General features: G+C 36.0%; 3 protein-coding genes and 1 long non-coding RNA gene across 10 annotated transcripts in view; 2 read left to right on the forward strand and 2 right to left on the reverse strand.

The window, feature by feature from the left end:
• Positions 1-2,421: 2,421 nt before the first annotated feature.
• Positions 2,422-7,130, forward strand: guca1a (guanylate cyclase activator 1A). The gene is made up of 4 exons (XM_056247477.1): positions 2,422-2,916; positions 6,270-6,419; positions 6,511-6,604; positions 6,708-7,130. Exons 1-4 carry the CDS (start codon positions 2,719-2,721, stop codon positions 6,833-6,835), a joined length of 570 nt encoding a protein of 189 aa, XP_056103452.1. The 5' UTR covers positions 2,422-2,718; the 3' UTR covers positions 6,836-7,130.
• LOC130082662 (uncharacterized) lies at positions 2,754-8,846 on the reverse strand. 2 transcript variants are annotated; one of them, XR_008806789.1, is made up of 4 exons: positions 8,522-8,846; positions 8,269-8,426; positions 5,120-5,241; positions 2,754-2,876 (listed from the first exon to the last, which is right to left on the reverse strand). It is a non-coding gene; the product is annotated as an uncharacterized LOC130082662 (long non-coding RNA). The 2 variants fall into 2 exon arrangements; XR_008806788.1 differs by lacking the exon at positions 2,754-2,876 and having other exon boundaries at positions 4,402-5,241; positions 8,522-8,845.
• A 202-nt stretch (positions 8,847-9,048) lies between these two features.
• Positions 9,049-18,536, reverse strand: orc5 (origin recognition complex, subunit 5). 2 transcript variants are annotated; one of them, XM_056247479.1, is made up of 15 exons: positions 18,393-18,536; positions 17,933-18,049; positions 16,661-16,753; positions 16,242-16,427; positions 15,963-16,037; positions 15,623-15,734; positions 13,859-13,989; positions 13,609-13,657; positions 13,184-13,274; positions 13,023-13,075; positions 10,796-10,908; positions 10,611-10,658; positions 10,392-10,502; positions 9,639-9,751; positions 9,049-9,332 (listed from the first exon to the last, which is right to left on the reverse strand). In XM_056247479.1, exons 2-15 carry the CDS (start codon positions 18,044-18,046, stop codon positions 9,287-9,289), a joined length of 1,335 nt encoding a protein of 444 aa, XP_056103454.1. In that variant the 5' UTR covers positions 18,047-18,049; positions 18,393-18,536; the 3' UTR covers positions 9,049-9,286. The 2 variants fall into 2 exon arrangements, with proteins under 2 accessions (XP_056103454.1, XP_056103453.1); XM_056247478.1 differs by having other exon boundaries at positions 17,933-18,079; positions 18,393-18,534.
• Positions 18,537-18,563: 27 nt separating this feature from the next.
• The window catches only part of lhfpl3 (LHFPL tetraspan subfamily member 3), a 58,149-nt gene continuing 54,875 nt past the window's right edge, over positions 18,564-21,837 (forward strand). The window contains exons 1-2 of one of the 5 annotated variants that reach the window (XM_056247481.1): positions 18,567-19,186; positions 20,375-20,487. Coding sequence is in view for 1 of the 5 variants with exons in the window: in XM_056247480.1 (XP_056103455.1) it covers positions 19,159-19,181 (23 nt within the window). In the remaining 4 variants the exon portion in view is untranslated. Of the gene's footprint in view, positions 19,187-20,368; positions 20,488-21,837 lie in introns of all 5 variants that reach the window. The other 4 variants (XM_056247482.1, XM_056247484.1, XM_056247483.1 and 1 more) reach the window with 4 other exon arrangements.

Here is a 21,837-nt window from a genome sequence, read left to right on the forward strand (position 1 = left end):
GTCAACAAATATAAAACATAGAATCACAATTTAAGTAGACATGGTTTCCAAAAGATAATAGGACCAAATTACAAATATTAGTTTAGTTTTGGAGTTACATTATGGTTCAAAACAGAATGGGAGGACATGATTTAAAACTTAACATGATTATTAATTACGTAAAACAATTAGGACGCAGTCTCCTTCTGTTGGCACACTACGCCACAGTGTTTGTAAGCTTTGTATCTCGTTCTGTGAACTTTTTTGTGGAAGTGATCAAGTGGACGTCGATGATTGCCAGATGCACAGTTGGGGTCTTTGAATCCATTCATAGGAGCCTACATTGGTTGACCAGAAGACGCAGTGGTAGGACGTCCATAGAAATGCTCTCCAGCAGCGACACCAAGTCGGACTGATGAAGGACATTGTTATGAACTCAAAAGGAGAACAATATCATGACATGAAAATACTTCATGAAGAAACAGATTTGACATGGATCTTATGGAGTTATCGACTCCAAGGAGAACAATATCATTGCATCAGTGCATGCAGAAGTTTGTGTTTCTCTACTACTCTCTGACTTGTACGTTTCAAGTCTGAAGTTTCTGTTCACTTCAAAGGGCTCACTCAAAGCAAAGAGGTTGAGTGGTTGAGGGAGAGTCCACCACTGTATTATAACCACACCTGATAGACTGAAGACTAAACTCAACACCTGTTTTTCAAGTCTAGACCAGTATTTTCCTGGAAGAAAATACAATGCAAACATTTAGATAAGTACATCCTAACTCGTTTAGCCTCACAGTTAATACTAAACAGTGTTGTTTTTCCCCCATCAAGGTCTTTATAAATCATCCACTGAATGCTGTTTAGCAGTGAGGGAGACAAATCATTTCTATTAGCACATGTGTCCGATTGGACATTATATGGTTTGAGCAAGTGTATGTTACGTAAAAGAATAATCGTAAATATTCATAGTAAATCCTGAAACAAGTGGGATTTGTATCATCGGTAGCAGAGAAAACTCAGATTTTTGTGGGATAAGTTATTCAGCTATATGATGTTTTAATGGGTTACATTCACATTTCAGGAGTTCTCAGAAGCGAGCAGTGCTATTTTAGTATCATTGATATACTATTATAGTTTTTGTTAATATTTTACATTATATAGCCTATATATAATTTTCAATTTTAGTTAACCCTGAGCGGAAGTTGTCATAGTTTGAGAAACTTCTGGACAGTGCTGGGTAGATTACTAACAAATTGTAGTCTGTTGCTGATTCCAAATTACATTACAAAAATGTATTTTAGGTAATGTATTCTGATTACATTTGACCTAACTCGTTTATAACATTGATTTGAATAGATAATCTTGTACCATATTGATACAAAAAGAGAAAGAAAATATATTCCATTCTCTATCCACAACATGAAGTGCATTAAACATTACATGTGTGCAATTCCACAAACCTGGAAGACCTTCTTAACATATACAAGCAGTAGACTTTTATAGAAAGGAAAATTAAAAATATAACAAACTAGTAGAATCAATTAATTGAATAATTTACTGCCATTGTGAGAATAACATGTAATAATGTAATCAATAAACTGATTACGAGTATTTTAAAATGTAATATAATCTAATTACAAGTACTTTTTCTTCTTTTTTTTTATTACGTAACCCATATCACATAATCAGTTACTACCCTGGCCAGCACTGCTACTGGAGAATGGGAGACTAGACAATACTACTAACCACACAAAATAACAATATTGACTGTTAAAGTTTCCCTGTAACGAATCATATTTTTGAAAATATCAGATCTAGCAAGCTTTACATAGTTTGAGCTTGAGAAGAGAGAAAATTTGGGATCTCTGGGATCTCTAAATGTATTTTTAGGCTTAATGTCTTGAGATCTCATTCCTGTTATAGACTATGAATTTTTAAATGGCATCAACTACTAATATTATTGTTGAATATATACGGACCAATATAATATGGATATGGTGTGTCTAATGTCACAATCAAATGCTAACAAACTGAAAAATGTATTTCATGTGAAGAATGTTGAGGCTCCATTAATTTTTGGCACTATACTATTTCTATATATTTTATTTTGGCACTATAATGTTCTCAAATGTATTCTTTGGAATCTTTAGCAAGACTATGAATGTCAGTATGTAATTATTGTAAAGGTTTTGTCATGGTTGATTAAATGAAAAAATCGACTGAAGCTTGTTACCATGGCAGTGTGATGCCTCAAAATTGTAACATGGCTATTAATGTGGATTTATATGAATATATCATCATTTGACGATATCATTGACAATAAATTTGGAAACAACTTGCATAAGACACTTTCACGTCAGTTGTCTTTTCATTAGAAGTCCAGAAATGCTGATGCAGTTGCATCTGTTCACAGGCCGTCACATGGGAACGTTTGTCAGCATGTCCCCAATCTCACATGCAATTACCAATGGTCATCCCAGCCATGGTCATCCTTAAGCCTCACATACACAGTGAGCTGGATTAGTCAAAGTTAATATCAATAAGATGGAGTTGGTGGGGTGTGTCTGATCCCAGGCTGGTACAAAAGCCTCCTGAGGGTGCCCACCTCTTTCTTAGGTCCCAGTGTCGTGTGTCTGTGAGAAGCGAAACGCTCGCCTGCACAGCAGACCAGTTGGGCGTTCTGCAGAGTAGCTCCAGTCCAGCTCTCCACAATAATCCGTTCTCAGTTTAGCGATGGGGAATACAACGGGCAGCACCGTGGACGACCTGCAGGCCGTTGAAATGCATCTGTGGTATAAGAAGTTCATGACCGAGTGTCCATCTGGTCAGCTCACGCTGCATGAGTTCAAACAGTTCTTCGGGCTCAGAGGTCTGGATCCAGAGGCCAATGCCTACATCGAGCAGATGTTCCGCACGTTTGACATGAACAAGGTGAGTGAAAGACAAGAAAACAAGATATAAAGTAACAGAGTGGATAGTAAAATTGGTGACGGATGCCTTTGAAAACTTTCTGCCAAGACAGCTTCAGCACAGCTGCAGTATTTGAAGTATCTGTTTTTATTAAAAGGTTGGCTATAATATGCAGGTTTTGAGGTTCATTGCATTCTGTTACATCAGACAGATCAGAAACTATGTTTGCTAAGATCATGCCAGATAGATTTCTGCTGATTCCCATCTTTTTTTCAGGAGAAATTATTCAAATTTCTTTCAATAGCAGTCAGAACAGTGTGTGTGTGTGTGTATATATATATATATATATATATATATATATATATCACACAAACTACCGTTCAAAAGTTAGATTTTTTTTCAGCGAGATGCATAACATTTATAAAAATTTACAGTAAAGACATTTGCATTGTTACATTGTTCTATTTCAAATAAATGCTGTTGAACTTTCTATTCATCAAAGAATCCAGAAAAAAATATATCACGGTTTCCACACAAATATTAAGCAGCATAACTGTTTTCAACATTGATAATAATAATGCAAAATGTTTCTGGAGCAACAAATCAGCATATTATGATTTTTTGAAGGGTCATGTGACACTGAAGACTGGAGTAATGATGCTGAAAATTCAGCTTTGCCATCAAGAATAAACTACATTTAAAAACATATTAACATAAAAACCTTTTTTATATTTATTGCAATATATTTCACAATATTACTGTTCATTATATTTTTATTACCACATAAATGCATTCTTGGTGAGTATATAAGACATTTTTCAAAAACATATAAAACCTTTTGAATGGTAGTATGTGTGTGTGTATATATATATATATATATATATATATATAAATAATCAATCACTGTCCAGAAAGTCAGCACACGTGAGTTTGCTATTTGTTGAGTCAGATCAGAGCAAAGCTCGGATCATATACTGTGTTGTCTGGATCTATATTTATAGCGCTATATTTGGCACCTCATGTCGTGCCATATTAATACAATGAATAATGAGCTTATCTATGAGATTAACATTTGGATTTGAGATTGTATTATAGAATTCGATCCCATTCACGTGCCGTAACAACTAGTTTTCTCCAGGTCAAAACTTGTTTTCAGTTGGGTGCCAATGGGATTTTTGGCACTAAAACGGTTTTAAGCCTCATGATATTGCTTTTCATATCTTGATATGAGCATGTTATACAAGATTCCCAAGATACCAAGATACAGCTTAATTATGGTATTTAATGAGTATGCCATTAAATGTGTGTTTATGTCAATACGCATCAAGCTAAATCTCTGCCCTTCACTGTACGATTGTGCCTCCCTCGTCGCTCGGAGAGAAATCAATAATAGATCAACCAAAAGACAAATTAAAAATTAATGGTAATGACAAAATACACAAAAAAAACCCTTTAATTTTATCTTTATTCTCTATCATAAACTGTTAAAGTGTATGCTGTTATGTTCGATGATGGTCATTTTAATTAACTTCTAATTCTTTAAATATTAAATTATTTTTATCCAATTATCCATGATTACACATTTCATACTTGATTGTATAATAATTGATCAATTGCTGATATTTGAGTGGCACAAATTGCAGATAATTGAGTGCCTGCATTATAGTTTCCTGATATTTATTTTATAATAGAAATATTCTACAGAAATTATATCTAGGAAATTAAATACATTTGGTAATACTTTAAAATAAGGTCTTATTTGTTATCACTAGTTAATGTATTAACTAACATGAAATAACAGCAATACATTTGTAACTGTATTTATTAATCTTTGTTAATGTTAGTTAATTAAAACCCAGTTGTTCATTGATTGTTCATGTTAGTTCACAGTGCATTAACTAATGTTAACAAATAAAACATTAGATTTTAATAATGTATTAGTAAATGTTAAAATTAACATAAAGATTAATAAATGTTGTAGAATTAGAGTTAATTCTTAGCTCATGTTATCTAAAGAAGTTAACTAATGAAACCTTATTGAAAAAAATGTTTATAGACTACAAATGCCAGTTAAAGCATGTCTATTCAACAAGCAGAATAAAATATCCACATATCTCCACATTAACAAACCTCAAGTCCTACATTGCCCATGACCTTCTCCCTAACACTGCCCTAGACAGTTGTGCCACAAAGAGAGGTGACATTTTGAGGAAAGTGTGTTGACCTGAGGATTATGTCTGCGACAAGTGGCTGTGTCCGTCTCTCAGCCGCAGACCTTGGAATAGGCAGTAATCCTCCAGAGGGCACCCTCATCATCCTAATCGTGATCCTCATCACCTCCATCATCTAAATATGTGCAAGCATACGAGAAGAGAACAAAGGGTATCCAGCTGCTTTAGGATTCATTAAAGATTAATGTGGGAACACATGCATATTAAAAACATTTTATAACTTACTTTATAAAACGGATAGGTCCAGATGTGGATCCTGATTGGTGGATAGATCTCAAAAGTCTTCCCAGCCCCCGGTTTCACAGACAAGGCTTAAGCTAGTCCCACTAAAATGCATATCTGGCATATCTTAAAATATGTCAATGCCATTGTTTTGTCTCAAGATGCTGAACAGTAATGTTTTCTTATCTAAGACCTGTTTATAAAAGCTACTTAAAAGCCCCAATTGAACTACAGCCTAATCCTGGCTTAATCTAAGCCCTGTCTGTGAAACCAGGCCTTAATGTACTTTATCAATTTCCTGCATAGCTATTTAACATAATCCTTCAATAAAGCTATGAAGCAAACCAACCAGATCAGACATTATACACAGTATATTTAAAGAGTATTACGTCATTCACAACGTAGCATGCACTCAAAAATATGTAGCCCTATATTTAAGATGTATTTGAATTGCATTTAAAATTTCCATCCATTTGGATTACAGTTTTAACATAAATGAATAAACTTAATGTAATGCACAATTGTCAGAGCATACATATATAAAATTGTTAAGATTTCTGCAATCAAAAAATCATGGCATAGTTTAACTATTTCCATAAAAAATGTTAAATAATAATTTCAAAATGCATTTATTCAAATTGTTAGAATCTGCTGTGGAACAAGCAATATTCAATTAGTTTAAAAAAATCTATTTATTAATGTATAAGTATTTAAAGCACCGTCAGTTAGTTATTAGTACAGAAATCTTACCTGTTTCATATTAGCAAATTTAGTTTATTAGTATGCCAAATGGATGGAATTATAAATGATATTATATTTGCAATTCAAGTACAATCTTACATTTAGGCCTATTTTTTTTCTTGAGTGCGGTGTGGTCTCAACCGTGCTTGAAATGTTCTTAAAGAATTTGATCTTTTGCAGGATGGTTATATAGACTTCATTGAGTATGTGGCTGCTCTCAGTCTTGTAATGAGAGGAAAGATGGAGCACAAACTGCGCTGGTATTTCAGACTTTATGATGTTGACGGCAACGGCTGCATAGACAGACACGAGCTCCTGAATATCATAAAGGTAGGAACGATAATATTAGTAAAACTGCACTAGACAGCTATGAAAATAAAAATGAAAGTACTCTTCATAAAAATGGTTTCTTTTACGTTAGGCCATACGCGCCATCAATGGAAGTGAGTCACAGGAAGTGAGCGCTGAGGACTTCACAAACAGTGTGTTTGATCGGATCGACGTCAATGGAGATGGTGAGTGCAGTGAACTCTCACACTGAAATGATACGCTTCCAATATTAAGAGAGAAATTCAGTCTTTAAAAGGGCATGATTGTGAACTTTTCTCCATTCACCAGGGGAGCTTTCACTGGAGGAGTTTGTAGCAGGGGCACGCAGTGATGAAGACTTTATGGAGGTGATGATGAAGAGTTTAGACCTCTCGCACATAGTGGCCATGATCCATAACCGGAGACACAGCGTGTAAGAGACTGTCCACATTCATATATGTCATGTACAGTCTCTTGATCAGAAAACAAGAGCAACCTTCACTTATCAAACTTCACCTCCACTGTCTAATTCTAAAAACACAATCATTTCAAACAAAGACTGAGTTAAAGGGCCAAGAGATTAAATTGGTGTGGGACGTCCCACATCTAATATACTGACTGTTTCCCCAAAAAACAGCCTTCTCGCTAGAAAGTGGCTTCATGGGAAAAGAATCAGTATGAAGTGGATGTCCATTTAGAGCTTTATTTTCTTATTACTTTATTATTAGCAAAAAAAGAGAAGACTTTTTAAATATATATATATATATATAGTTATTGTATTAGATGCCTCAGAGAAAGACATATATAAATATTTGAATAATAAGTGGTAGTTGACAAATACATTCATTCAAAAGTTTGTTGTCGGTAAGATTTCGTGGGCCTGACGTCTTTGAAAGGAGTCTCTTATGCTCACGAAGGACACTTTTATTTATTTATTGTGGAAACTGATGAATTGTTTTCCCAATTGTTTTGAGAAAGTTCAAAAGAACAGCATTTATTAGAAACCGAAATCTTTTGCAACTATGTAAATGTCACCGTCTTCAAATTTGATCAACTTAGTGTCCTTGCTCAATAAAATGATACATTCCAAAAATCTTACTGACCCCGATCTTTTGAACAAAAATGTATGTCCACTTTTAAGTTAATTTTTTTTATGAATGTTCAAGGGAAGGTGTATATTTTTGGTATTGTAAAGGGTCACCGTTTTTAATAATTTGATATTTTTTGCCATTTTAAAAGTATTTTAGAGCATTTTAAATGTGATTTAGTGTCTCAGTTAATAAAAGGTCAAGAATAAATGACCTCATATTATTTGAATATTAAAGAAAACGTTGATTAAAATAGATCTAGATGAAGTATTACGCTGCGTGTCAAACTCTGTCATGTCAGGAATGTTTACTTTTTTTAAAGATACGTGCAGACTATATTTAAAGCTTCCATATTTTAGTTTCTGCAGTGTATAAGAATGGACATGGCTTCTTCTGCATTGGTGAAGGTGCCTTCTGTTGTAGGACTAGGACCTACCATAAGCTTGTTAATGTACTGCTTGTGCTTCCATTTGTACATTAAAGACATAATAACTGACACATGAGGTGCAAGTTCATGCATGAATTAGTCAACTGCTGACACCAAAATGTCCCTTTGCCCTTTGTGTCTTAAGCCCCCGTCTTCTATCCAGACTACACCAGCTTGTGAAAACACATGAGTCACATTTGGAGCCTTTTTAAACCGTGGACCCTCAGTTTCTATGACAACCGCAATCTATTACCATAGAGACCTGTGAGTCAGACGCAGCATCAGCTACCTCTCAAATTAAAGCTGAATTAACAGACCACAATACTAAAAGCCTAGTTTTCAATCAATCACTTACACTTCCACTGCACCCACAGTTCCTTTCTCCCAGATCCTCACTTGGTCGTCATTCTGGGTTGTTTGTCTACGTCAGAGAGGGTGATTGGTATTCATGCCAGCTTTGCCATCTTGTTGCAAAAGGATAAGGAGGACAGTCCTCTGAGCTGAGTTACCCTTCTATAAAGGATCCAAATAACACAAGACATATTTGTAATATAGATGCATCGATCATTTAAACGTGGTTGAAGGGTTGTGTGCGACTGTGGTAGTACCATGAATCCTGGGAGAGATGTTATGCCAGTCTCCATGATGTAAAAACATCGCATGAACATCAGCAGATGGGAATAAAGCCTGATACATATAAATGAATTATTATTTGGTACAATCAATTAGTAGTAGAGCCTGTACCTGCCATTAGAGCACATAAAAGGGCACTTGCTTTTTGAAAAACACACATTATGTACCAAACCACCTTAATATTACCAGTAATATTTAAAAAAAAAAAAAATCAAATAACATTAGCAATGACGCATTAAATTGATCAAATGTGACAATACAGACATTTATAATGTTACAAAAGATCTCCTTTTAAAATAAATGTTTTTTTTAACTGCAGTAATTACACATGAATTACATTTTAAATGATATCATTTCTCAATATTATTGGCTGTACAGTTTTTGATTTTAAAAAAATGCAGCCTTGGAGAGCATAACTTAAAACAAAAATGTTTTAAAAAACGTACCGACCCAAACTTTTGAACGATAGTGTATGAAAAGTAAATTGGACCCATATTACCGGTATAACAAAATATACAGTTTTTATTAGAACAATTTTAACTTGTGTCACATAATAACACACCAAACCCATCAAATTTCCTCTGGAGGGATGAGTCTCTTCTTTAAACTGAGTATTTTCTGGTTGGACTAATGAATGCAGGAAGTTCCTGTAACATCATTTATTCATCCTGCAGTCCATTCAAGTAATCCCAAGTGATTTTGCCTGATCAGATGCCTGCTTCATATCCACTGCAGCAGGCTCACAGGAAGTCATACAGATACCTCACCACATCGAAGCTTACAGTTCTAGGATGAAGAAAACACAAATAGTCAAAAAGCTAACACAAAAACAAACTATTAGATGTGCAGCTAAAGGTTAGTAAACCAAATCAAAGACCCCATTTACACCTGGAATTAACATCCATTTTAGGAAATAAGATGGCCAGAAGAACCAAATACAAGTGCAGTTTTGTGAAGGGTCAACATGGAGTAACACATTGACATAGTCAGTGATGCAGTCACAAAATAAGACATCCTCCACTCGAAATCTGATCACAGAGGTGGATGTTACAATCCAAGGTCAAAAGGTCTAACCATCTCACACTGACACACCTGGAGATTGCAAGAATGAAGTCCAGAGAAACGGCACATTTGTATTTGGGTGAGTCCAGCTGGTCATCATGCCCCACCTGAGAGAGAAGCTGCAGAGTAACTAGAGACGAAATCTGTAAAACAGAAAACAAACAACTGTATTTCTATATAGTATCATGACTTTATATATTATCTTTGAATGATAATGTTTATTTAACAAAATGTCATAATGTTTTACTGAAGTTCAAGTTCGGGTTATTCAGCTTTCTGGGCCGCCAAAAACCTTGAAGATCAATTTGTGTCCCATAGGAAAATTATCAGAATGCAAATGTTGTCATTGCATGAGTCACACCGGCAGTTAACCTTGAAAATCAGCACTTTTTTTAAACTACACAAGCACTTACAAAAGAGCAATATCTAACCTATGAAAGATTTTACAACACAAAAGAAATAAATACAGAAAATTTGAAATCACAATTTTAAAATGGATAAACCTGATATTTTTCATGATTGTAGGAGCCCTACATACAGCCATGCTGTTCATCTATAAGAGCAAACTAACATAGTTTTGAGAAAATAAATGCTTTATGAAAATAAAGAAAGATGAAACACTGCCTCCCAGTGTCCAACATGATTCCAAGACTTGCTTTTGCTGTAACTTTGCATATAACTGCCTTATTGTCTTGCCTGAGCTAATTGACATGAATGGCATAGCTTGTTATTATCTGAAACCCAATTATTTGCCAAACCTTATGATTTGCTCAATGAAATTACCTGTGAGAAGACACTGGCTGTAGGTGCAACTCTGCTATCAACCACACTGTAGAATATGGCCAACAGTCTGTCAAGAGGAAAAGGCTTCGGTCCCAACAGATGGTTACTAGTCTGTAGCAAAAAGACAAAATCAGAGAGAAAAAAGACAGGTGACATTAATAAACCTGCAGAAAAAAGAATAGTCATCATGAACAATAAACAACAGGAGAAACACCTCACCTTCTCATGTTTCTTCAGGAAATTAGTCTTTCTTATTTTCCCGTGACTCTAAAGGAAGGGAAAGAAAAGCTTTTCTTTAGTGATCAGATGATTCATGAATGTGCAATCATGATTCAGTAAGATCTCCTTTGGACTGAAAAGTCATGTTTCGGTAATAAAGAGGGGATCAGAAAGCTGTAATAAACCTTGAGGAAGAAGCGTCGATCTGTGCGGGCAGGGTTAAAGGATGCCAGGTACGCAGCAATCAGCAGAAACTTGGAGTAATACGGCAGCTCTATGTGAGCGTGTGCTGATAAACCTACAGGAGGAGAAAGAGTCTTCTCATTGGCTGATATCAGCAAAGGGAATTGATTTAGATTGGTCAAAAGGATACAGATTAATAAATCAAGAGCAGTCTAAAATTGACTGACTAAGCAAATTCCATTTGCTATTTACAAACATTTTTTACAAATTAAGAAATGAGTACTTAGTATACATTTACAAACTGAACGTAATGTTTTTGGACACTTAATTTCATGTTATTTAGAATTGGATGAAAACGTATTAAAGGCAAAATATGCAATTTTAGTCGCTGGAGGTCGCTTATTCAAAACAAAGGTGTAGCTTGGTGACGCCGTGATTTCGCGGAAGTTGTTGTCTTGACCTCTACAGCCGGTGGAAGAGAATCCTCATGGCATGAGCATTGAGAAATAATGCTCATGGATGAGCTAATGTATTAAAGATTTATTAACTCTACTGTAGTATGAGCAGGGTGGGGCTGAAAGCCGTTGGAGCGGAACGAGGCCACTGGAGCGTTTGCTAATGAGAGACAAGCACGACACACAACTCGAGAGCAGTGGAGCTTTTATTATGCCACAGACGACCGCTTCATCCGGTAATGCGTATGTGGGGTGGCACAGTGCTGTTTTATCATATTATTATTGAGTGTGTTGAAAGTTTGAATGCTACTCTGTGCGTTCGCTACTATGCGGCTACTTTAAAACACTTGCGGCTACTTTAAAACATGGTACTCGCGGTAAATCAAGGAAACGAGATTCAAACATTAAGACTAACTATGTTGAGCTATATAACAATGATTAGTTTTCTGTCAATGAATGCGTCCAAACAGTTGCTCACCTGTCTTATAAAACACACAATACATTAAAGCGTCTTTGGTGTTTCCATGGTTTCTGCAAAATAAAACCAGAAATCGAGGGTAACGCGGGTATGATGTCATTGATAGGCGACACATGGACACAGTCCGTGTCCTGGTTAAAATTGCTTATTTCTCTGGATTTAAACATTTGGTAAGCATAATGTAAGTACACAAGTCAACAAAATATATAACGTTGTTCTAGTGGTTTATTTGGATATTTGAATCCAAAAATCTTACATATTGTGCCTTTAATTGTTAAAAAATTTGTTAAATGCAATTAGCTGAACTTTAGAGTAGGACTTGAGTACATCTTTATATGTTATTTCATAATTACTTCTATTGTCTTTGAAATATGGTTACTGCCAATTGTACAGACTAAAATACACTTTAATGTCATTTCTATGGAAACTTTACTTTAAATGTAATAAAGAACTACACAAAAGTTCAAATTAAAATCATGTGCTTTAGTGTGTTTTAATCAACAGATTAAAATAGATGTACTTATTTAACCCTAAAAAGGGCAAGACCATAAAGTAACATCAGAAAATTAATGTATTGCTATTTTCCATCTTATTAGCAACACCACCAGATGGCCAGAGAATGCATCTTCTTAGGACACAAATTATACAATGTGATGATTTTTATTTTTTATTTTAATGTTTGTATCCCCTAGGACACGTCGCCCCTTTGGGGGTATAAATTCAGTGAAAAATAACGCTTGTTTAGCAATGTGTGTTGCAAAATTTTAGCCACATTTTTAAAAACGTTATTCTCTCATAACTTAAAGTAAACATTCTTTGTAAATTATGCTAAAAAATAAGTATAATCCCTATTGCAGTATGCATTATAAATGATTTATCCATGCACATCTTTTTTTTTTTTTACGTCATATTTAATCAAAATAACTTCCCCTCCCTCTTGCGGCTCATTTCTTCTCTTCTCTGATGATGTGTTTACGGGCACGAGGGCAGGACAACCTGTCACTCGCATGAGATCCACCAATAGCAAACCACAACCATCCAATCAATTACCGATAGACAAAATAATTTTTCCCGCAATTTCATGCTGTCTTTTACAAACCCACCACTACCAAAATCATGAAATGACTCATCAGGGCAGCCCATCAGCTAATGTGCTGTCAGAGGATAGATATAAGTAGAAATCTTGGCACTCTATCCTGAACCCAATTTTTTTGCAGCTCTGTACAACGCCAGCAGATGGTCTGAGAGGGCATGACTGTCTGAACATGTAGAGTGTGTGTGTGTCTGTCTGTGTACCTCTGAGCGTCGTGGCCTCCTTCTCGTCCATCTGCTGCTGCTCCCACTGCATGCTGAATGCAGTAAAGCCAAACACACAAACAGTCAGTGACTGATGACACGCAGCTCAAGCACAATCTCAACTGTGAGCACTCTTTAGAAATCACACAGCACTAACAGACCTGGACACCTCTCGGAGGTAAACCGTCTGCATGGCTCTGTGCAGATGGGGCTCAATGTTTTTCCATAACTTGTGAATATCACTCTCTTTGGCTGAAGGAAACAAAAAAGATGATTTCAAACTCTGTATACTGACACAAAAAGAAGTTTAATACGTTTAAAGGGACAGGTTAACCAAAATTTTAAATGAACAGTCAATCATTTCAGTTAACAACTTTTTGGTGTGTCCATCACACATAGTGGCATATGGCTTCAGAAGACGGATGGGCAACTTTACTGGTGCCTTTTTGTCATTTTTGAAGTTTAACAGGCCCAGTCCCCATGCACTTTCATTGTATAGAAATGAGCAGCTTTTTTAGACAAATTTTTGTTCAATAGTAAAGCAAAAATATGTGTTTAAATGGAAAAATGTTATTAAATATTTTACCTTCTCCTTTCTCCAAGGGTTCACAAAACTTTGAAAAATTCAGGACAGCCTGTTTAAATACAAATTATATTAAGTATATTAAGCTATTTAGCACTACTTAGTTTATTCTGTCTTTGTGAAGTGTGTGAAAGATGCAAAAACACTTTTCACTGGTTTATGAGCACCTGCTACATCATAAAAAACTGCTACAAAATAACTGCTACTGCTCCTTTTATAGACTCAGACAAATTAAAGACACGTATGATCTCACCAGGTGCCTGAGCTCCCTTAGATCCCTGCACACTGAGAAGAAGACCCCCAGCAGGATGTTTATGTAGGAAGCGTAGAGTTCAGGTGTGTAGGATGGGTGATGATCCCGAGACAGAATCTGCACAAGCTCCGCTGAGGGACCAGAAAAACAGGTTTTTAGAAACGTTTCATCCATCCATCCAAATATGAAGTATGTCATCGACCCTGTTTTCTAGGGAGCAAAAAAACCACTTTCGGTGTTCGTATGTGAAAAGACAGAATAAATTTTACCTAACAATGACATTTTTGACGCGATCAAATAGCAACCATCGTGTGTGAGAGGCGCACACGCTTTATAAATGCAGTAAACATGTCACAGTGTGGAAGCATTTTAAAGTGTCCGAGAATGACGTAAAAATGGCCATTTGCAGACACTGTTGTGCTGAATTGTCTAAGCACCCTCAAACGCAAGCAAGCGCACCCTAGGTTGATACTGTAATAGTATATTGGCGAAACAGATTTGGCAAACGCTCCAGTGCATATTTGTGTTTGTGCTCTGGAGAATGGGAAATGTACGTGCAAAAAACGTGTTTTTGCAGCGGTGAGCAGTGCAGCCAGTCACAAACATAATTGTTGATCTCTTGAACACAATGGTGTTAAAGTTAGTTAAATCCACTCACAGCTTAAAACGCCAGTTTTTATTCAGTGCTGAGTTATGCAGGCGCGCAAAACCTCTCATTAACAAACAAAGTGTAGACACGATGTAAGCAAGAGATTTACTGTGCATTGTTGGCAGCTTCATTGAACTTTGTGAGATTGCGATGAACTGACAAAGCGACAGCGTTTAGTGATTGCAAAAGGAGCGATCTTTGCTTTCGAGGCTACTACAGCCTATATAATCCATTGAGTAAAACTATTGTTTTTCATGCTGCCAATTGCATGCTGTAAAGTTTCGGAAGGGACTATGATCTACATAAATGCTGGATTCACTCTGCACGGGACAGAAATATGACATGTTAAAATAGTAATGCATTAAAGCATTGTAAAGCCAGACTAATAGATTTATAGAAAAATTGTATTTTTGAAATTCTAAATAATCTTAAATGTCTCACTGTACACTGCTATGGTGGAGCCGTTGCTTAGCCTACATCTGCACTTTACTAGAGCACCCACAGTGATTCAGAAGCACCCCTCAGTGATTTGATTCTGGCCTGTAGGCATAATAGGCCAAGAAGGGGGGGGCTCAAAGATGGCCAAATTTTTTGTTTAAGTTATATTGTGCTTTGTTGGTATAATGTCTGCTGGAATGTTAAAAAAAATGTCTGTTAAATAAATATTTTTTAATTGTATTTGTAATCGATTTTTCATTGAAAAGCATTTCATTTAATATATGCAATGGTGTAAAAAAATGGCAAAATAAATGGTGGAAAATTTCCAAGATCGTATTCGGTATTGTGTTTCATCATATTCGGTTTCGGCTTCAGCCAAGAATTTTCATTTCGCTTCATCCCTACTGTTTGCACATCGTCTCAGGTGAAAGTCTCTGATTTTGTGACTGTGATTGAAGCCTAAAAAAGCCAAAAACATGCACTTGCAATTTTAATCTCATCACAAATGTGACGTTTAAAGCGAAATAATCATTGTTATATAAAACCTGGGGCCATTGAAAAATCTGATCTTCATTCATATTTACATGAACACGCTGGTATCCTTGTGCAGTCATTATATAATAAAGAGAGCTCGTTATTACATAATCATCTGTCAATTGTTTCCTGTTCCCTCTTACCTTTACTGTAGTCTGGAAAATGAAAGAGCAAAGGTTCAAAGCAGCCAGTGTTGGGCCGAAACTTTTCCCACACAATTTCGCTGAGCAAGATAACAGTCACATTATCATTTACCTGCCACAAAGAGAAAAAAGGATGAATAGCCAGAAGTTTAGATATTCGCTATTGCACGATAAAGACTCCACAAAGAAGTCAGATGAAGAAATATGACAAAAAATGACACCTGTAATATATAAATGCAAAACACAACTCAACCTCTTATAACACATAACCCTCTAAAAGGCAGAGCTTGTAACTCTATTCTTACTACTGCAATAAACAATATTAAAATTGGGTGTATACCAGCTCCTGTAGGCGCAGAAGAGCAGGAAGCAGGCTGAAATCCATATCTCTCATGCGTTCGGCTCTGTCCAGAATCTACAGGGATATTATATAACCTTGAAGCATCATGACATGGCTACACATCAATGCACATCTTAAATAACAACTTAACCAACCTAAAAACAATGTGTTTATAGATCATTTCATTCAAATGTTAACGCTAAACAGACACTACTGACAAATCTGCAAACATAAACAAAAGCAATATACATTATGATGACAAATGAAATGAAAACTCACTATATAGCGTGTCTGTGTAGCAGGTGTGCTGGAGCTCATCTGTTTGTACAGTCGCACAAAATCTGACAAAGACGGGCACCGAGGGAGCAATGCTCCAGCATCTGGCCCGAAAAAGGCAGACAACACCTGGTGAAACAGCAGTCCTCCGGACACACACTCTACACAGTCCACTGAAGCATGGGGGAGCTGCACAAAAACACACACGCTTAATGTCTTTCACTTATTTCTCATTTAGTAAACACTTTTACTTACCTTGCAATACACTTAATATAGGAATAATCTTTAACCTGAATTCAAGCTGGAACCTTCCGTTAACAAACTCAGATTTTCAATCACTACTGCAATCACTTCCAAAGGCTGCAATACACTACACGACTTTTAAAATCTGAATAGACCTTTCCAAATTTTCACCATCTTACCTCCAGATCTTTCATGATGGTGAGCACCACATGACTCTTTCCTGTTGCTCTGTGGCCATAGATGAAGATTGAAGGATAACTGTATTGATCTGGCTGTTAAGAGACAGAGTAACAACAGCTCACATTAACTCTGTATGGTACACTAAAGTAAAATGATCCAAAATACTGCAAAAACAGTAATATTGTGAAATATTTTTTTTTACAATTTTAATATATTTTAAAATGTAATTTATTCCTGTGATGGCAAAGCTGAATTTTCAGCATCATTGCTCCAGTCGGTGTCACATGATCCTTCAGAAATCATTCTAATATGCTGATTTGCAGCTCAATACCATGTCTTCTTTTTATCACTTTCATAAACAGTACAAATTTTTTCAGGATTCTTTGATGAATGAAAAGTTCAAAAGAACAGCATTTATATGAAATAAAAATCTTTTATAAGATTATAATGTCTTTACTGTCACTTATGATCAATTTAATGAATCCTTGCTTAATAAAAGTATTAATTCCTTTAATTTCTTTCCTCCAAAATGTTAAATTCTTACTGACCCCAAAGTTTTGAATGACAGTGTATAATGTTACAAAAGCTTTCAATTTCAGATAAATGCTGTTCTTTTAAACTTTCTATTCATCAAATAACTGTTTTCAACATTGACAATAATCAAAAATGTTTCTTGAGCTGCAAATATCAAAAAAGAATATAGCCAGCCAAAATATATAACAGTTTTTAACACAGTAATAATATAATATATTATAATATTATATAATATAATATAGGCATTTCACTTTTTTATTGAGAACATTGTATAAACAAAGCAGTCACAAAACAGAAGAAATAAACTAGAGAAAAAAAGATATATATGTAAATATATATTAAGGGTTTAGATCAGAATAGATCACAATAGATCAGACTTGCATATTTCAATTGTTTTTAAAGCGTTTTGTTACATGGGTTAGAAACCGTACCAAAGCAATGCATAGAAAAGAGGTTTCTGACTTGCAATTTGAAAATTTACATTTATGTATATAAAATTTTAACAAAAAGAAGATACAGCATGTTTTGTTTTTCTGTAAATGCTCTTTTTTCCAATTAACAAATTTAATCAAAACATTTTCCCACAGTAAAGACAAATCTTTGTCAATGTTCTCAATAACAAATCGGGAAAAATCTTTCCACAATAATTCGAAATATTGGCAAAGCCAAAAAGAAATGCACTATAGTCTCTGTGTGCTTTTACAAAAAGAGCAGCTTGTATCAATCTCTTCACTCACCTGTCCCATGAGTGACAGCAGTGACGTCACCTGTGTCTCCCTGCAGGGCAGTCTGTCAGCCAGAGAGCGCAGTGTGTCCTCAGGGTAACCAGGACACTGCAGCGTCACAGACATCCTCTGGTTATAATAAAACATCTGTATTAGTATCTTAAACATATGCGGTAGTGTTTAGTATTTTAGAGGAGTGTGTTTGCGTGAAAAAAACAGAAACATTAACGTAAAGGGGCAGACCACACGGGTCTTTAAACTTGATCTTAAACGCGGCCCTAACGGCGAAAAACACCGAAAAGGACAGAGACTCGACGCACAGCCGTTCAGCTGATGCATATATATAAACCAATAATAACTAAAACTACAAGAACACATTCTGTGTGATAATATTTACACGTGTCCAATGTAGCAAAGCGTAAAAATACGACGCTTTCCAAAAGAAACTAGTCAAAACAAGCAAAATAAATACCTATTACTGGAGCAGATGTTTTAATGAGAAATTACTGATTTTATTTTTCAGTTTTCGAGACACAGAAATCCTTTGCTGCAGGATAAACTTCACATCAGTTTCCCCGCGCGGTTCACTAGTCGACGTCAAGAGTGTGCGTCACTTCCGGAAAGGGTGTGGGGTTTGTAGTTCTTAGCGTTTTTAATCTTAACGCTCTTGAATTATTTTTTTAAACGTTTAAAATCTAGAATCTATATACTCATCAGCGTCAAAGTCAAAACACAGGGTAGACATAATTTTGGGGAATTTATCGCCAGCTTCTCTTCTCTCTATCTGCTATGCGGACGGGAGAGTGACAGACAGACGCAGACTCTATTGGAATATTCGGGTGTGCCAGAAGAAATCTGCGCTGTTCGCTCGAGCCCTCTCCATCATCTCCGCGAGCGCGTCTCAATGAGATCTACACGCTCGGCATGAATCTCATCCCAGCGTTTATTCACTCACGCGACATCACTGTGGTCAGCTGTAATGTGTTTTATTGCTCTGAGATGTGCGCTCAGGATTAAATCGGATGGAGCAGTCAGTGGTACGCCGTTAAGCCAGTAACCGAGAGGAAAGCGATATTTGCGTATTGCAACTGCCTGTGCGTGTAAATCTGAGAAGAATGGACACGCAAAATATGATGCAGTGTCTATTTGTCGTCATCTGAACATCCGTTATTTCTCTTAAACGCAACAGCACAGCAAGATTTATCACGGAAATCCGCTTCATATCTTGTAATAGCCTCATGGAAACATCAATTTGGACTGTGTAAGGTAGAGATATATTGTTTGTATAAATACATATTTTAGTATGTAAATGTCTTCAAGATTGTAATATTGTTCGCAAACCATCTAAGTATTATTAATTTATTCGGGTCATCATTAAGTATTCATACTGACATTTGCGTTGGGAATAATATCTCTGATGCACTAGAATGCGTCTTTTTCATATGAGCTGTGTCTTAATATGAGTTTAGTCATTATTTTTTGCCGTCCCAATTGTGATTATTCACCTTAATGAGATCTTTTGGCTGAATGATGCAGATGCATAGAGACTGAATGAGAGGAGAGCTGGAAAAGAACATCATTGGAGTCACGGACAGACTGCCACATCCACGCTGAACGAATCACTGTGGCATCTGGCACCAAAACTGCTTAGTCTGTCGCGACATCTGTGAGCTGTTCTGTCTGTACTTGAGTTTAGGTGGCACCCCAAGCAACGTCTAAAGAGGACTGAGTCCGGATTGAATCCATAAATGACCTGAATCTGGATTCATTCCGGAATCCAGACGCAATCCAGACAGGATCTGAATCCAGTCTCAATCCAGATAGAATCTGAATCCATAAAAGAACCAAATCTGGACTCAATCCAGATTGGAGCTGAATCCAGACTAAATCCGTAAAGGATCTGAGAGCAGTTCGAAACCACAGTGGATCTAAATCCAAATTGAATCCAGATAGAACCTAAATCTGGACTGAATCCAGATAGGAACTGAACCCAGTCTCAATCCAGAAAGGATTTATAAAACCTAAATCCAGACTGAATGTAGACAGGACCTTAATCCAGACTCAATCCAATCTAGGCCTAAATCCAAACTGAATCCAGATAAAACCTAAATCTAGATTCAATCCAGATTGGACCAGAATTCAGCCTCAGAACTGAATCCAGAATAAATACAGGGTGAACCTACTCCAGGTTGAATCCATAAAGTACTGAATAGGTAAAAAAAAAAAAAGTGAAATATTTTATGTGCGAGTTTTTTAAATTTGTGTCTTTATGGTTGCCAGATTTAGTCACAAACTCAACTAATCTCATAAGGCTAGCCTACAATTTTGTGCGTGGGAGATGTAGTCCCATCCAATGATCAATAATATAGGATAGGTAAAATAGATCAAATCAATTCCCATGAGATTTTTTTTATTATTATTTTGCTTTCTATTTACACACTTAATTACACAAAGAGGGGAATCGCACGGGATATACACCTGGCAACTAATCATCTAAACCGTCAGCCGAATTTTCCAATTCATCCTGAGCCTTTGAGGACGGGGCACTACCAGCAAGAACCAGCAAGGTGAGATGTAACATTTTATTCAATATCTTAAAGATGTGTATTTCTAAATATTTTCCCCCAAATGTGAATAGCCTACCCAGCAGGCACAGTACGTCAATGTGACGTCAGGAAGACGTTGCACTCCAACTAATCCAACGTCAGTCAGACGTCATATTTTGGTTGAAAATGAAAGTCAGGTTGATGTCTAAACCCAACGTTTGTTTGGCGTCAAGCTCCAACGTCAGACAGATGTTGAATTTTGGTTGGAATAAGCACCGCAAAAAAATGTGACATGCATGGCAGCACATTAAATCTGTGAAGATCTCAGCAGAGGAGGATTAAACAACTCCACAAACAGCATTACGTGCTTCACTTATTACTAACCAGACTGACTTTATTTAATTTCCGTTTTAATGAAATCAAGTTGTATTTTAAAGTCACCATGATGGTGGTTAGCGTTTGCTTTAGTTGGATTCTTGACCCATGACTTTTTAGTTTTAAATTTTCTCTGGCTACTATAATTGTGTGTTTATAAAGCACACTTGTTGTGGCAAAAAAAAGCAAAAAAGCAAATAAGATCAGGTGATGTTGGCTGTTTATTGATGATGAAGTCATCATCATGTAATTGCCTGAATCCCTGATCTTATTCATTGTCTAATGTTTTGATTATATAGAACTTTTTAATGTTGTGTTATAATAGATGCCATTTAATTTTACAGCATGAGAGCAATGTTTTTTATCAAATAATATAAAGGATTTTAAAAACATTTAGTGCATTAAACTTTTTCCTCTACATTATTACTTAGCCATCAATAATCAGTGTATGACTCTCAACAATGGTGCCAATCAATGAAATGCTTCATGCTGCAGTGCATGCTGGGTACCACCAATCAAAACTCACCATATCTCCCAGCATGCATTGCGGCATTAATAAATTATGCAGCTGGATTTTTTGTAGCTTGTTTTATGCTCAGAGTTGATCTGATTATCTGGATATTTTGTTTGATTGTCACCATTGTTGAGATTCATGCTGTTTCTTGATGTCTGTGTGCATCTAAGTAATGCCATAGATGAAAGATTTTTGTGCACTAAATAGTTATTAAAAACCAAGTGTATTATTTGACAAACAACATTGCTAGATATGCTGTAGAATCAAATGACTTCTATTATGAATAAAACAATATTAAAACCGGGGGGGTCCCGGACCCGGACCTCCAGTAAGCATCAAGGGACCCCCCCATAAGGCCCCAAAAAATGTTTGTCCCCTAGTTTTTCATTAATACTAAAATACTACAAACATACCGTAATATATGACGTAATATCTATTTTTGTTTTATCAAAGTACTGCGCTACCGCTCCCATAAGCTACTC

The sequence above is a fragment of the Rhinichthys klamathensis genome, unplaced genomic scaffold (genome assembly GCF_029890125.1).
Source record: "Rhinichthys klamathensis goyatoka isolate OS25496 unplaced genomic scaffold, OSU_Roscu_1.1 h1tg000048l_1, whole genome shotgun sequence".
NCBI classification, from domain to species: Eukaryota; Metazoa; Chordata; class Actinopteri; order Cypriniformes; family Leuciscidae; genus Rhinichthys; species Rhinichthys klamathensis.